We start from the raw sequence: 14,982 nt of genomic DNA, 5'->3' as shown, positions 1-14,982 counted from the left end.
ACACACAGACAGACACACACACACAGACAGACACAGACAGACACAGACAGACAGAGAGAGCATTTATCATCATCACACGACACAAAACAGCAGATCATACGTCACATTACAGCAGCTGTTCACCCAAACATGAACTCAGGCCTCAGGCCATCCAAGATGTAGATGAGTTTGTTTCTCCCTCAGATTTAGTTGAAAGTTTAGAGCTGTTTAAACGCTGCTTGATCTGTGCAGATTTCTCTCCTGATTCACACCAGAACACTGACTTACTGGAGGAAGTGTTATTATGGACTTATTATGGTTATTATGGTTAAAAACGTCTTAATGCTGGATGTGTTTCAGCTTTTGTCTTCTCCAGATGTTAACTGATGGACTGGAGTGCTGTGGATTATTGTGATGTTTTTATCAGCTGTTTGGACTCTCATTCTGACGGCACCCATTCACTGCAGAGCATCCATTGCTGAGACACTGATGCAGTGCTACATTTCTACAAACCTGATGAAGAAACAAACTCATCCTGATCTTGCATGAACTGAGGGTGAACACATTTACAGCACATTATGTGATTTTGGATGCAGCGTTTGTACTATTTAGAGACTCTTTGTTTAATATGTTAATATATGCAGATAGTTTACTTGTAAAAAATAAATAAACACACACACACACACACACACACTTGTGTCAGCTGGGGATTTTTTAAGTGTGGTCATTGAGAAAGGCTAATATTTCTAGAAAGATATTTGAGTTGTAATGAGACTTAGCTGACGGCAGATAGCGAGACTTTTGTTTCTCGTATTGAATAAACGTTTAAGATGAGTTGTTTGATTGTCGGTCTTAAAAAAAGTATAATAGTCTATACTACATCTACAATAGGGGTATAAAGCCATGAAAAAAAGTCACGTAACAAAATGGGGTTTTCCACTTATATTAGTGCTTTTGTTTATTTTTTTTCCCTTGACTTGACTGTCTGTCAGAATAATTCTCTTCTGTCAGCGAAAGATTACAACGAGAATAATACGCAAGAACAGAGGGAGGCCTTTTACACTTGCTTAAAGGACCTAAGAGAAACCAACGCGACGCATTATAACAACACAGATCCGAAGTATTAAGAGTACATGAACATGTCTAATGTTTGTAGAACACAATTCCAGACAGAATGAATTTAATACAAAAAGAGCACATTTATGCAAGCAAACATCAATTTTTCTAGTAACTTTGAAGTTTTGGCTTATTCTGTTTGGGCTGTGCAAGTTTGTTACCAAAACACATTCTATTTTTAATTCTGAAACTTTACTGAATCAAAACAAACGTCATCTAACAAGTCCAGAAAACACAAACCCGACGGAGAAGTTAGTGACTAGAAAAGACATCAGTTCAAGACCTGGAAAATGAATTAACGCTCTTTTAAGCGAGATGATGTGTGGCTCTTAAAAGAGCCTTTGAATGAGTGCTGCAGCGGAGCGCTACTTGGAGCTGGTGTACAAACATCCAACTGGGTTTTGTGAACAGTGCCAAATACCTGAGACTGTAGAACATGTGCTTAGTAATTGTTCAAAATATGAATTACAGAGGATGGACATGATAAATGACATGGGAAAAATAGGACTAACAGGACGTGGAGTAAAGGATATAATGGACTGCAGTAGGAGTGAACAAGGAATTAAATATTTGATTTGCTTTCTGTCTAAAACGGGACTCATGACAAGAATATGATGTCTAAAGTATATGGGAAATAATTAGAACCAGAAGATGGCAGTAATGCAACATTAAGGATGCAAGCTGCCGTTAAAACCCAAAGAAGAAGAAGAAGAAGAAGTATTAACAGTCGAAGATGAGTGGAAGAGGCAAAACCGGCGGCAAGGCGAGAGCGAAGGCCAAGAGTCGCTCCTCCAGAGCAGGGCTGCAGTTCCCCGTCGGTCGTGTTCACAGACATCTCCGCAAAGGTAACTACGCTCAGCGCGTCGGTGCCGGAGCTCCCGTCTATCTGGCGGCTGTGCTCGAGTACCTGACCGCTGAGATCCTGGAGCTGGCTGGAAACGCCGCCAGAGACAACAAGAAGACCCGCATCATCCCCCGTCACCTGCAGCTGGCGGTGCGCAATGATGAGGAGCTGAACAAACTCCTGGGCCGAGTGACCATCGCTCAGGGCGGCGTGCTGCCCAACATCCAGGCCGTGCTGCTGCCCAAGAAGAGCGAGAAGCCCGCCAAAGCCAAGTAGCCCGAGTCCGCTCTGCTGCTCACACGAAGCCTCTTCTCAGAGCCACACACTTCACCCGATAGAGCGCGCGTTTCTGTTCATTCATAACGACACACCATAAGCTCTTTCAATGATGGACGTCTCAACCACATAATACACGAGTATTTAGTATTGAGAGGTTTTAATTGAAAATACAGCAAATAGATGGAGATTATTTTACACAACCACTTAAACTAACGAGAACAGAGCTGAGAGACCGGATTGTGTTGAGACCGAACTGGAGAAGACCACAACAGTTTTTGCTGTGTTGAAGGTTCACAGGAGCATTTGGCCTCCATAATCTTTAATGGATGACGTTTGAAACAATCAGGACTCTTCCTAGATCTAGCCAAACTGAGCAATCGAAGGAGAAGGGTCTTGGTTAGAGAGGTGACCAAGACACTGATGGTCACTCTGGTTGAGCTCCATGATCTTATATAGAGATGGGAGACACTTACAGAAGGACAAACGTCACTGCGACGCTCCACCGATCTGGGCTTGAAGTGACCGAACTCAAGCTTCTCCTCAGTAAAGATGCATGAAACCCTAATTGGAGTTTACAAACACACACCTAAATAAAAGAATCTCTGGTCTGATGAACCACAATTCCTTGTTCATGTCTGCGGGAAACCAAGCACTGCTTACCGCCTGCATCATACCATCGCAACGGTGAAGCATGGTGTTTTTCAGCGGCAGGGATTGGGGAAGTGATCAGAGAATACAGAGTTCCCTTTCATGGGAACTTCGAACTGCGTCCTCTAGGGGTCGCTATGGGGAACGCCTCGTCGTGACTCGTATCTGAAGCATACATTGAAAAAAACACCAACTCGTTGGCCGGCGACAGCCATGACGTCACTACCGGTGCGACTACAGTATAAATCGGTGCCGGGAGCTACACATCGTTCTCTTCTTCGTCTTCATTGACTGTTCTGTTTGAAGCGTGCATTTTCAAGGAAAAAGTAAGAGCTATCTATTAATATTATGGCGAGCACTAGTAGAGCATTTAGAAGGTGTGTGCATCCGTGTCAGCGCTATTTGACACCAGATGACACACACGATCTATGTGTTGTTCGACTCCCATAGCAATATGGTAGAGTTGGTATTTAGTGCTCGCCATGGTTCTGGCTTGCATTCCCCTCAGCATGGTGGCGTGGGTATACCGTTCCCCCTAGCGACCCCTAGAGGACGCAGTTCGAAGTTCCCATGAAAGGGAACGTCTCGGGTTACTTATGTAACCATGGTTCCCTGAGTAGGGAACGAGACACTGCGTCCTCTAGGTTTCTTGCCATGCTGCGGACGCAAGCTTCAGACGAAGAAGTGAACGATGTGTAGCTCCCGGCACCGATTTATACTGTAGTCGCACCGGTAGTGACGTCATGGCTGTCGCCGGCCAACGAGTTGGTGTTTTTTCAATGTATGCTTCAGATACGAGTCACGACGAGGCGTTCCCCATAGCGACCCCTAGAGGACGCAGTGTCTCGTTCCCTACTCAGGGAACCATGGTTACATAAGTAACCCGAGACGATATCCTTAATGAAAACCTGGTTCAGAGCGCTCAGAACCTCAGACTGGGCTGGAAGTTCACCATCCAACATGCCAAATACCCTACGCACACAGCCAAGACAATGCAGCAGTGGCTTGGGGACGAGCTGGGGCTTGGAGCCAATCAGACATCGTTGGAGAAACCTATAAATGGCTGTCCACCGATGGTCCCCCAGCCAACCTGTCAGAGCTCGAGATGATCTGAAGAGAAGAATGTCAAAAAACCCAAATGCAGATGTGCAAAGCTTGTTGCGTCATACACAAAAAGACCCGAGGCTGTAATTGTTGAGAAAGTGCATGATTTTTTTTTTAATAAATTTGCAAAGTTGTGCTTCATCTGGGTTTTGCTTTGCCATTATTGTGAGAGGGGTGTAGACTTATGTGGGGGAAAAAAGTAGTTTAAAGCAGTTTAACAACGCAACAAAATGTAAAAAAAAAAAAAAATGAATGGGTATGAAGGCTTTCTAAAGGCACTGCACATACAAAAAAAATATATTTTTTTTATTTTAAATCTATAAGGGTCCTAGAAATGCAACTGAAACTACATCCTCTGGTATTGCAGGAATACGTACTCACAAAAACAGGCAATTCTGGTCTGTACCCAAATTTAAGACCTCTTGAAATCATAATTAAGACTACCTTGTACAATTTAAGACTTTTTATGACCTTAAATTTGATAAAAGACCGTGCCGTTTGCAGTGCCAGTCGTGTCCGGCTATATGAATGTGCTGGAGTTTGTTCTGGAGGAGAGCATTTTCATTTCTAGAGTTTTTCTTGAAGCTCTCTCAAGATATGACCTGCTGCAGGTGTTTTTGACCCCAAGCCTCGGCTGTTCTCTGCAGGTCTCCAGCTGTGATCTTTGGCCTCTCAAACGCTCCTCCTCAGCTTGCTTTAACACCAGATAGACACGTCCTCTTCCAGACAGATTTCTAACATGCTCTGTTGATTGGCGATGTTTAATTAGTGCCCTGATGGGAGAAATGGTAACTCCTCTCCACCCTGGTGCGAAAACATTAATATCATATACTTCAGAGTATTTTAATCAGAAGGACTTCCAGGAGAACAGTGTAGAGCCACAGTGTCTTCATAATGTGATTTCCCCCCACTTTCACTTTTTAAAAAAAAAATTAAGTTAAAAGTTAGTATATACAAATAAGTGCAGCCTTGGTGAGCGTGAGACTTGAACAATATTACAAACTCTTGCTGACCCCAAACTTTTGTGCACGTGTGATATTTATGTTTAATGGGCTAGTGTGTGCAAGACCATGCATTTAAACTGGCTGTTAAAAGTTGAAATGGATTGTGTTGTGTTCTGTAATTGCTGTTAATAAATCTGTCAGAAAACAATACGCTAAAGTTTCACCTTCAGGGGTACAACAGCCTGGAAGCCTTTTACACAAATCCACCATGGTTTTATTACAGTTTACCACAACTTTACCATGCTAATAACACCATGTTTATTTTCCATGAGGTGCACCTTTGTAACTTATCCACCCTTAAAGCATGCCCACTTGTATGGCACTAACATGCTCTCTTTCAGGGGTCTAATAATAATTTAAAAGATGAGTTTAGTTTATAGGTATGGGATCGAATATAAAATAAGAGCTATCGCGCATCGCTGACCCACAGGAGCTAGAGGGGGAGGGGCGCGTCGTGTGACGCGGAGCTGGTTTCCCTTAGGTCCTGTGAGCAGCTGTAAAAGCCCTCCCTGGAACACTCGCTTCATATTCGTTTTCGTCGCTTGACTGAAACAGATGTCTGGAAGAGGCAAAGGCGGCGCTAAGCGGCACCGTAAGGTGCTGCGGGGTAACGTCCAGGGCATCACCAAACCCGCTATCCGTCGTCTGGCGCGCCATCTCCGGGCTGATCTACGAGGAGCGTTCAAACATGGAGCGGTGTGCGGAGCTATCATTTCACCGCCTGTGATTGGCTCTCGTTCCGCTCGTGTTACTTCGAGTTGTCCAATCACAGTCGAGTTTCTGGGTTCGGTCTGTGGAAACACGCAATCAGAAGGTTCCACATCGCTGTGTAAATTAGCATAGGCTAGTGAATATAAACGGCTCTGTGTAATCACCGATTCCTCAGCAGCATCGTGTCTTTTTTTTTTTTTTTGTATTTTGTTTCGTATTAAGAGAGGTGTTTGTAAAGCATAAAAACAAACTTAAATCAAAAAGCGTATGAGGGGGAAAAAAGTGGTTTATGTAACGTTTATTAAACTATTAGGAACCGTATATTTTATTCCTCCAAATAATGTAATGCAAACCAAGTGTGCTTCAGATTCTGGAGTGGTGTTTGGTGTTTTTGGAGGAGACCGAGAGAGAGAGAAGAAACTGAAGCACTCTGATCCAGAGAACCGTGATGGAGAGATGAAGAAGAGGGATACTGAAGAGACGAGTTTACTGTGAGCGACTGTAACAATAGAGACTCTTGCTCTAGCCAACATCATTAATGAAGCCCGCTGTGAAATGTCTAGAAGGAAAACGTAGCATAGGTACGCTGAGCATTGCATGATAATCACCAGTCTCTCAGTGAAACGCCTCATGCATCAAAAAAAAGACCATATAGTGCATGACCTCTTAGGGTCTCTAAACTTTTGAGTGCTGCGGAGAAGACCGAAACCTTATAATAAAGCTTATTATTAACTTGATTAATTTATACTGTTTATTTTGTTTCATCCAACTTAAAATAAGTTAGATTGCTATAAAGGTGGGTCACATTTGCAAAATTTTGGCAAGTCATTTTCAAAGCAAGCATCTTCTGCGAGTCGGCGCCATGTATTCGCATGATCAAATCTGTGTTGGGAAATATTTTGTATGCAAACGTTTTCTGCGAAGCGTGTGACCGCACCTTTAATCAGGTTTCAGGAGTGGCCGTTCAACTGAGACTGCAATACTGAAGCCTTGCGCATTGCAAAAGCTGATTCCAAATCATCCGTTCTCATTCTGCCTGATCTATCTGCTGCATTTGACACCGTCGATCGTCAGATCCTCCTGTCTGCCCTCTCTTCGCTGGTTTGAATCCTATCTCACTGGTAGGTCTTTCAGGGTGTCCTGGGGAGGGGCGGTATCCAAAGCACATCAGCTGGTCACTGGGGTTCCTCAGGGCTCGGTTCTAGGACCGCTCCTCTTCTCTATTTACACTACATCACTGGGTCCCATCATACAGGCACATGGCTTCTCCTACCATTGCTATTCTGATGACACACAGCTCTATCTTTCATTTCAACCAGATGATCCAACGGTAGCTGCACGGATCTCAGGCTGCCTGGCAGACATCTCAGCATGGATGAAAGAATATCACTTACAGCTCAACCTGGCAAAGATTACGAGCACTTCTTGTGTCTGTTTGCCTCTTTAAGAAAAATCGCTTGATGTATCCCCCAATTGTAAGTCGCTTTGGATAAAAGCGTCTGCTAAATGACTTAACGTAAATGTTTCAGTGATTTGCCATTTTCTACCATTTGAAGTCTAGGAATAAAAACTGAAAGAAAATAAATAAATGAAGCAAAATGAGCACACAGAGTTTTGTAGGTATTTCCCAGTATTTATTGATATGTCAAACTCATTTAAAGACAAACACATTGTCCAAACTACTGTACTGCATCAATGGTCACCAAGCTCGTTTTTGCCATTATGAAGAATAAAAAAGCAGTTAATTATAGAGATGTATCCAGATAGAGGCGATTTATCATAGCTACCTGAAGCAGCTCTAGGAAAAACAATAATAAATGGGAACGTGTAAAAGGAAAGGAATGAGTTTTCAGTAAATGTGAAGCTGCCAAACAATAGTTTTACACAGCACGGGTAAAGTTAAGGAAATACGTTTTTTGTTAAAGCTGGTGTCTCTAGCACAAACAGAGATATATCACTCAAATGGAGATGGTTTGGAATAATGTCTAATCTTCCTCACGGCGGACCAATCTCATTCTTTGTTTCAGAAAGTCGCGAAGTTCAAAGTCAAAGTATTTGCTTTTATGTATTCTTAGGTTTATATCTGAACACTAAATGACATTGAGTGTAAAAATATAGACACTAAACTAAAACATGTTTACGGCTGTGTATGTAAACCAATCAGAACTGTATATTCCACATCTCATTATACTCCAGGCCACATTATAATACGAATGACCTGTCAGCTGTAAAGTAATAATAAGCCATAATGCATTAATTCTTCTGACGTGCGGAAGAGCATCTACCCAGAACCCTCCAAATGTTCAACAAGTGGACGCTCGCGTTCTAGAAGACTTTGGTAAAGTTTATCTTTCAGTTTAGGTGTTGTCAGAAAGTCCAGAAGCGTTCTCATTTGTGCATCTGTTGCTCCTTTATGTTGCACTAAGATGATTCGGTATTTTTCATCTCCAAGCAGAGGTTTCATGTCGTCTGCAATGGGCTCCACCAGTGAGACCCTTCTGATCAACTCTGTCCTGTGCTTCTCCACAAACTCAGCGCCTGGATGAACAAAATGTTGCCTCGTCTTCATTAAAAGCCAGTACTGTAAGAAGAATCTGCACAGAAACAGCCAGATCTATTTTTCATAAATTATGTTTACCTTCACCCTTTTTGCATCTTCCCTTTTTCTGTGCGGTGTCAGTCTCTGCAGACTGAAGAGCTGGGTAAAGAAAACAAACATGAATTAAAACGATTACGTCCGCTAGGGGTAAGATGCAATAAGTATAATAAAGACTCTCATCAAGCCGTCAGACCAAAGAAAAGAAACCAGGAACTTGAATAAACGCTAACAGGAGTCTTTGGTCTGACGGCTCACGAAGTGTCGGGAACATCAGCTCACTTCTGGATCGCTGAAGAGACGTTTTAAGAGGACCACCAGCTGAGAGTTCAATAGCTGTTATCAGCTGGCGCCACCATTGCAAAATCAGCACCGATCTATTAACTCAAAAGACAATAGGAAGAACATACATATAACAAAGAAAAACTTCATAACGTACCGCAATTATTGTCCAGGTTTTTGGTATTACATATTACATGCATGCATATATTACTCAGAAATACAGCAGCTTTGGCCAAATTATTGGAAAGCATTCAACGTATCCTTCGTGAGGAAAGCAATACCAGAATGCTCCACGATTTTAGACCAAATGAGAGTGCAATGTTTTAAACAAGATGGAAGACGCTGCTTAACTTAAAGTGCATATAGTGGCTAAATACACAAATTATAATAATAATATATTAAACTTTGCAGAACATTACACAACATCATCATCATCACTTACTTGTTTTTAGCCTCCAGTCAGCTGAAATGAGGCCAAAAAAAATACATACATTATTTAACGGTATTAAATATTATTGTAACTGCAGAACAACAGCAAAACACTTTATAGCATGCGTGCATGTTTGTAGCATGCAGATTTGTGTGATCCGTACTGCCACTTACATGCTGAACTGTTTGTGTTGAGTTCATCTGGAAGAACACAGACAACAAATTAAAACACAAAAGATTAAACAGACGATCCGCAGAGAATGTTGCAAGTCCTTGTGGGTTGTTTACCTGGTTCTATATTAACATCCCATATTTTTTGGCCCTCTTTTGTCTCTATAGAGAGTTCGAGACATTCCTTTGCATCTTGAATGTGTAAATCAAAGAAGTTGGTCTTGCCGGGACTCAATTTTAAACTCTGGCAAGAAGTGAATTGAAATATTTTAGAAAGAGACCGCATGTAAGTCTGGATTATTTTCTAGCACCAAAAAAAAAAAAAAAGTGCAAGTACCTGAGGTTTGATTTTGGAGTCACAAGATGTCTTCAGGGTGTAACTGTAATCCATTGTTAGGCCTTCATCTGGTGTTGGTTTTACAATCTCCTTATTATTTTTCTCCTTCTCCTCCACATACTAACAGTGTTAGACACAATTATCTGTCACTTAAACATGTACTTATAGAAGTAGTGTTACTCTTGCTTTCTACAAAAGCAAAACAATAAATCTACTCATACTGTCATAATGTAGCTCCTCAGAAACAGTTGTGGTTGCTACAAAGTGGTTGCCGAGCAACACACAAACGTAAACAAAGGTGTGTGTTACTTTGTAGAGTCATTCAAAACAGCTTTGAACGCGGCTCAGCCAATCAGAATCAAGCACCGGAACTCTCCGCTCTATAAAATGTCTTATATTCCAAGTCCTCTGAAGCCATGCAACATCTTTCAAATCTCAAATACTGAAACCTGTTGAGTGGCATATATAACTCACAGAGATTCATACACGTATCATAAACATACCAGATTGATTGATTGATTTATTGAACAGATTAAATCAATCAATACATAGCTTCAAAAGACTTTAGACTATATCATTTTGCATGTATTGTTTTATTTTGTTCTGTAGATAATTGCACAATTTTCATTATCCCTTTAGAACAGTTTGGTTATATTCACTTTCGAATAAAATCACCCAATAAATGGCTGATTATGTTCTACGACTGTAAGTAAATGAATGTCAAAATACACGGTCATATGGTGCATAAAGCTTATCATTAGATTTTACCTTCTTAAGTTTTTGATCCTTTACAATCAGGTACACATGAAGGTTGAGGGAAGCCTTTCTGTTGCAATAAATCAAAGTCTCACAGTAATATTTCAGGGGGGGGTGACGATGATTTGCAACAACTCCAAATAATGCGACGGTGGGATTGAGAAGCTTAGCATGGAGTCCGCTTAATTCACATCTTTCCAATGAAACAACACCGTCCTTCACATAAAGAACTTGCATTGTATCGTCTGAGGAAGATGTAGGATCTGTGGACAGTAATGCAGTTTAAGTTACAAAGTCTTCAAGAATGAGAGCTCATCGGTCTGGCTTAAATCGTTTACACAATTGGAGAGAACATGTTGAAATGACTGGATCTGGAGTGAGATGTGCCTTACCGACACAGACGAAGTGAGGTAACTGAATTTCCTCCAGTGTGCCAGAGGTTGCAATGATGTCTATCAAAGGTCCACAGGGTGTGTATTTCTTCATAGTATCTTTACTGAGTGATTTCCAGTCAGCAAACCGATAATCCAAACTAACATCACCGACAGACCGCCAGCGGAGGCTAGTCTCTGAACATTCATGCATCCCTTCAGAGGAGCTGACACTGAAAACCCAAATATAACACTGATAAAGGTGCTCTCAGAAGATGTGATATTATATATGTAATGTTACAAGTATGTATGATTTTATAAAGATTTCTCTGTGTACCTGTACTGGATATTTGCATTTGTCTTGTCCTCTGAAGGTCTTTTAACTTCCCATTCAGAATCATCCTGAGAGGGAGAAAAATAATCATTAATCGAATGAAGACATTAAAAGTCACTGAAGTACAGATAAAAGCTTAGTTTGAATAGAATCAACAGAAATCAACAAATCAACAAATATTCGGATTCTGCATCGGGATTGGCAAGTCAGCCCAGGGCCCATATGCTAAACAAATTGTATGGACTCCCCCAAACGTTATGGGCTCCAACTCGGTTCAATTAAATTATCGTATATATTTTTTTAAGTAAGTACGTTACTATTCACAAGCTGTTTTATTTAGGTATAAATGCTTGGTAATCCTATTTAACGCTTTGAAGTCCATTCATTATTTGTAACACCCAAGCAGAGGTTGTGTTGGACATTTTGACGGACAGGGTCGTAAAAAATTCTGTCATAATCTATTATTACCTACCCATCATTTTAATGTTCATATTTTAATTATAATAACACATTTAATTGCTTTTATTTTTGTTCACAATTTCAATTTTAATCATGAACCTGCAGGACGATCTAGGCTCATGCATTTACAGATGAACAGAGACTGTGAGTCCCTCTTCATGTTCAACACCACACCGGTGTGGCAGCGGAGGACACTAAAAACAACAAAACATGCTAGGACTGGGTAAAATAATAATAATAATAATAATCGGTTTCTCGATTTTAATATTCTCATTTGTATGAACCAATATCGATTCTTAAATCCCAATCGATCTTTTAGTCTATATGACTATGCACAAGCTGTTTTATTGATGATTTTTGAAACTCTAATACATTTCATGAGACGTTTGTTTTTATTAAATTGTATTGTATTGTACAAAATGCATTCAAATATCTATTCATGTTCTGCAAATATTAAAGAGGAAAATATGATTGATTCGCATGCCGCTTGAACTGAGGCGAATATAGTTATCTCACTACAAATTAAAGAGTAAAAACATTTATTTTTTGTATTTTATCCCCCTGCTTAAAGAGCAAACAGGTCTGTGGATGATGCAGTCAACATGGGACTGCACTTCATCCTGCAGCATCTGGATAAATCAGGGACTTGTGTGAGGATCCTGTTTGTGGACTTTAGCTCCGCTTTCAACACCATCATCCCAACTCTCCTCCAGACCGAACTAACCCAGCTCTCTGTTCCTACCTCTATCTGTCAATGGATCACCAGCTTTCTGACAGATAGGCAACAGCTAGTGAGAATGGGTAAATCCACATCCAACAGCCGTACCATCAGCACTGGCGTCCCTCAGGGCTGCGTCCTCTCCCCACTGCTCTTCTCCCTCTACACCAACGACTGCACCTCTACTGACCCCTCTGTCAAGCTCCTGAAGTTTGCAGATGACACTACAGTCATCAGCCTCATCCAGGATGGTGACGAGTCTACTTATAGAAGCGAGGTTGAGCAGCTGACTGTCTGGTGCAGCCTTAACAAGCTGGAGTTCAACACGCTCAAAACAGTGGAGAGGATCGTGGACTTCAGGAGAAACCTCCCTGCACTCCCCCCACTCACCATCATGGACAACACTGTAATAAGAGTGGAGTCATTCAGGTTCCTGGGCACCACCATCTTTTAGGACCTGAAGTGGGACACTCACTCAAGACCCAGCAGAGATTGTATTTCCTTCGCCAGCTGAGGAAGTTCAACCTGCCACAGGAGCTGCTGAAACAGTTCTACTCCGCCATTATTGAATCTGTCCTCTGCACTTCAATAACTGTCTGGTTCAGCTCAGCTACCAAATCTGACCTCAGAAGACTTCAGAGGGTAGTCCGGACTGCTGAGCGAATCATTGGTACAACCCTCCCTTCTCTCCAAGAACTGTACTCGTCCAGAGTGAGCAAAAGGGCTGGCAGAATCACTCTGGACCCCTCACATCCAGCACACTCCCTCTTTGAACTGTTGCCAACTGGTTGGCACTACAGAGCACTGAGCACCAGAACGGCCAGAAACAGCTTCTTCCCTCAGACCATCTACCTCACGAACAGTTAAATGTTCTCCCCACTGTGCAATAAAACATGTGCAATACCCAACTATCTATACTTATATTCATTATACATATGTTATTGATTTAAAATGTCATGCATCTATCTAAATTCCCTTGTATAATTTGTATATAGCAGATCTCTACAAACGGTATGTTGTCTATTGTATTTGTGTCTATTGTGTATTGTTTTTCACATTTATTTTTAATCATCTGTCTATTTTTGTTATATATGTCTTGTCACTTGTCATCCTGTCTGGGCACTGGAAGCTTCTGTCACAAAGACAAATTCCTTGTGTGTGTAAGCACACTTGGCAATAAAGCTCTTTCTGATTTATGATTATGATTCTGTAAACAGCGATTGAGTGTTGCACAACTCAGAACTGAAATTCAATAACGTCAAGGCTGTTATGTGATTGGTTATCAAGGCACACGTGATCCAAGCAGACCGTTACGCTTTCTCCAATAGTAGGTAATACAGACCCTCTCATCTCCCAATAATAAGAAAATCATTTTCCTTTACATTATTAAGTTCCCCTCAATATCGTAATTTATATATGAAGCTCAAATGACATTTGGCTACGAAATAACAGTCTAAGTACGGAGTCAGATTTAATTTAATAATTTATATTTCATTTATTGTATTGCCAGTACGCCGACACAAATGAATGACTTTGAAAAATACCATTATTTACAATAATATAAAACGAAGAACCAGTTGTGAAACCAGTGGCTGTAATGGAACGCAGCACTTTGGAAGGTGCTATACATTTTTATGACCACTAGATGGCCACAACATAAACAGTGTTTTTGAGCAATGAACCTTTTTCCAATACAACCGTGTTGAAAGATTTGCTGGTTCAGAACGCATAACTTCACTATCACTCCATGAATCATTTGCTTTTGAAAGATACATACCAGTTTCTCATCAATCTTCTTTCCCCGGTTGACGGTGGCAGAGCAATTGTAAATGCGATCATGTTCCTCACGGAGCTTCATCATACTCTCTCGCAGCTGTTTCATACTTTTCCATTGAGGAGAAAAACACGAGTCATCCACAAAACCATATTCACAGCATATAATTCTGCTTGCATGGCATAAAGCATGAGATGCAATTGGATATTTCAGTTTAGAGGCTATATACTGTAGACAGAGTTACGAGGTTTGTACTCACTCCTTCTCAATCATCTCAGATTGAGGGTGCTGCAAACGAAAGGCTTCGGCTGCATTTCGATCCAGAGTATTCAGCAGCTCCAGTGAGTTCAGGATTGTCCTGTCGATGTCCTCCTGGTACAGGGGCTGCTTCCCTTCATTCATCCTTTTGATATCCTACAAACATCAAAGAGCAACACAATTAAGCATAGTTACGTAACAACTCTTAAATGAATAGTTCACCCCTCTGTCGTTCCAAACCTGTATGGCTTTCTGTGTAACACACACAAAACATAAAAGATAAGTTGTCTGATCGTGTGGTTATTTTGTGTGTATAGATAAGCTCAAAGGGGTCCAACTTTCAAAGCAGAGCTAAAACAGTCTACGGATTCTTCAAAATATCGTATTGTGTGCTACACAGAAGCAAGGTAAGACGTGGAATGACATGAGGTTGAGTAAATGATGACAATTTCCATTTATTGGTTAACTATACCTTTAATAGTCTGTACCTATCTGTATTTATGTTATCTGTATGCACCAAGGGTCTGAGAGTAACGCAATTTCAATTCTCTGTGTGTATGTGCTGTACATGTGGAAGAATTGACAATAAAGCAGACTTGACTTAATGTTTCTTTCCACTCGCATACACCAGTTTTATTAACTAAAAGCTATTTATGTATTTATTTATTTTATATTTGGTCAAATTTAGCAGGAAATAGAAATGTTGCTTTGCCAACTAACTGCAATAAAATAAAACTAAAACTGACAAAATGGCAAATGCACATAACAAAATGATCAATTAAAATAAAAACTGAAAGTGTAAAAATAAAGGC

At 40.9% G+C, this 14,982-nt stretch overlaps 2 protein-coding genes across 2 annotated transcripts in view; one reads left to right on the top strand and one right to left on the bottom strand.

Annotated features, from left to right (window-relative positions):
* The first annotated feature begins 1,810 nt into the window (after nucleotides 1-1,810).
* LOC107569326 (histone H2A-like) overlaps nucleotides 1,811-14,982 on the top strand; it is a 15,275-nt gene continuing 2,103 nt past the window's right edge. The window contains exon 1 of the mRNA XM_016255394.1: nucleotides 1,811-2,220. Within this exon, the coding sequence (XP_016110880.1) occupies nucleotides 1,829-2,215 (387 nt within the window). The 5' untranslated portion in view covers nucleotides 1,811-1,828 and the 3' untranslated portion in view covers nucleotides 2,216-2,220. The remainder of the gene's footprint in view (nucleotides 2,221-14,982) is intronic.
* On the bottom strand, nucleotides 7,309-14,322 carry LOC107569324 (NACHT, LRR and PYD domains-containing protein 1b allele 5-like). The gene is made up of 12 exons (XM_016255390.1): nucleotides 14,172-14,322; nucleotides 13,916-14,021; nucleotides 10,965-11,029; nucleotides 10,649-10,860; nucleotides 10,269-10,519; nucleotides 9,501-9,620; nucleotides 9,281-9,407; nucleotides 9,167-9,193; nucleotides 9,006-9,026; nucleotides 8,564-8,665; nucleotides 8,324-8,383; nucleotides 7,309-8,223 (listed from the first exon to the last, which is right to left on the bottom strand). Exons 1-12 carry the CDS (start codon nucleotides 14,312-14,314, stop codon nucleotides 7,967-7,969), a joined length of 1,491 nt encoding a protein of 496 aa, XP_016110876.1. The 5' UTR covers nucleotides 14,315-14,322; the 3' UTR covers nucleotides 7,309-7,966.

The sequence above is a fragment of the Sinocyclocheilus grahami genome, unplaced genomic scaffold (assembly GCF_001515645.1).
Source record: "Sinocyclocheilus grahami isolate Dianchi unplaced genomic scaffold, SAMN03320097.WGS_v1.1 scaffold1334.1, whole genome shotgun sequence".
Taxonomy (NCBI): domain Eukaryota; kingdom Metazoa; phylum Chordata; class Actinopteri; order Cypriniformes; family Cyprinidae; genus Sinocyclocheilus; species Sinocyclocheilus grahami.
Note: the sequence above shows the minus strand (reverse complement) of the source record. Positions and strands in the feature narration are given on the sequence as shown.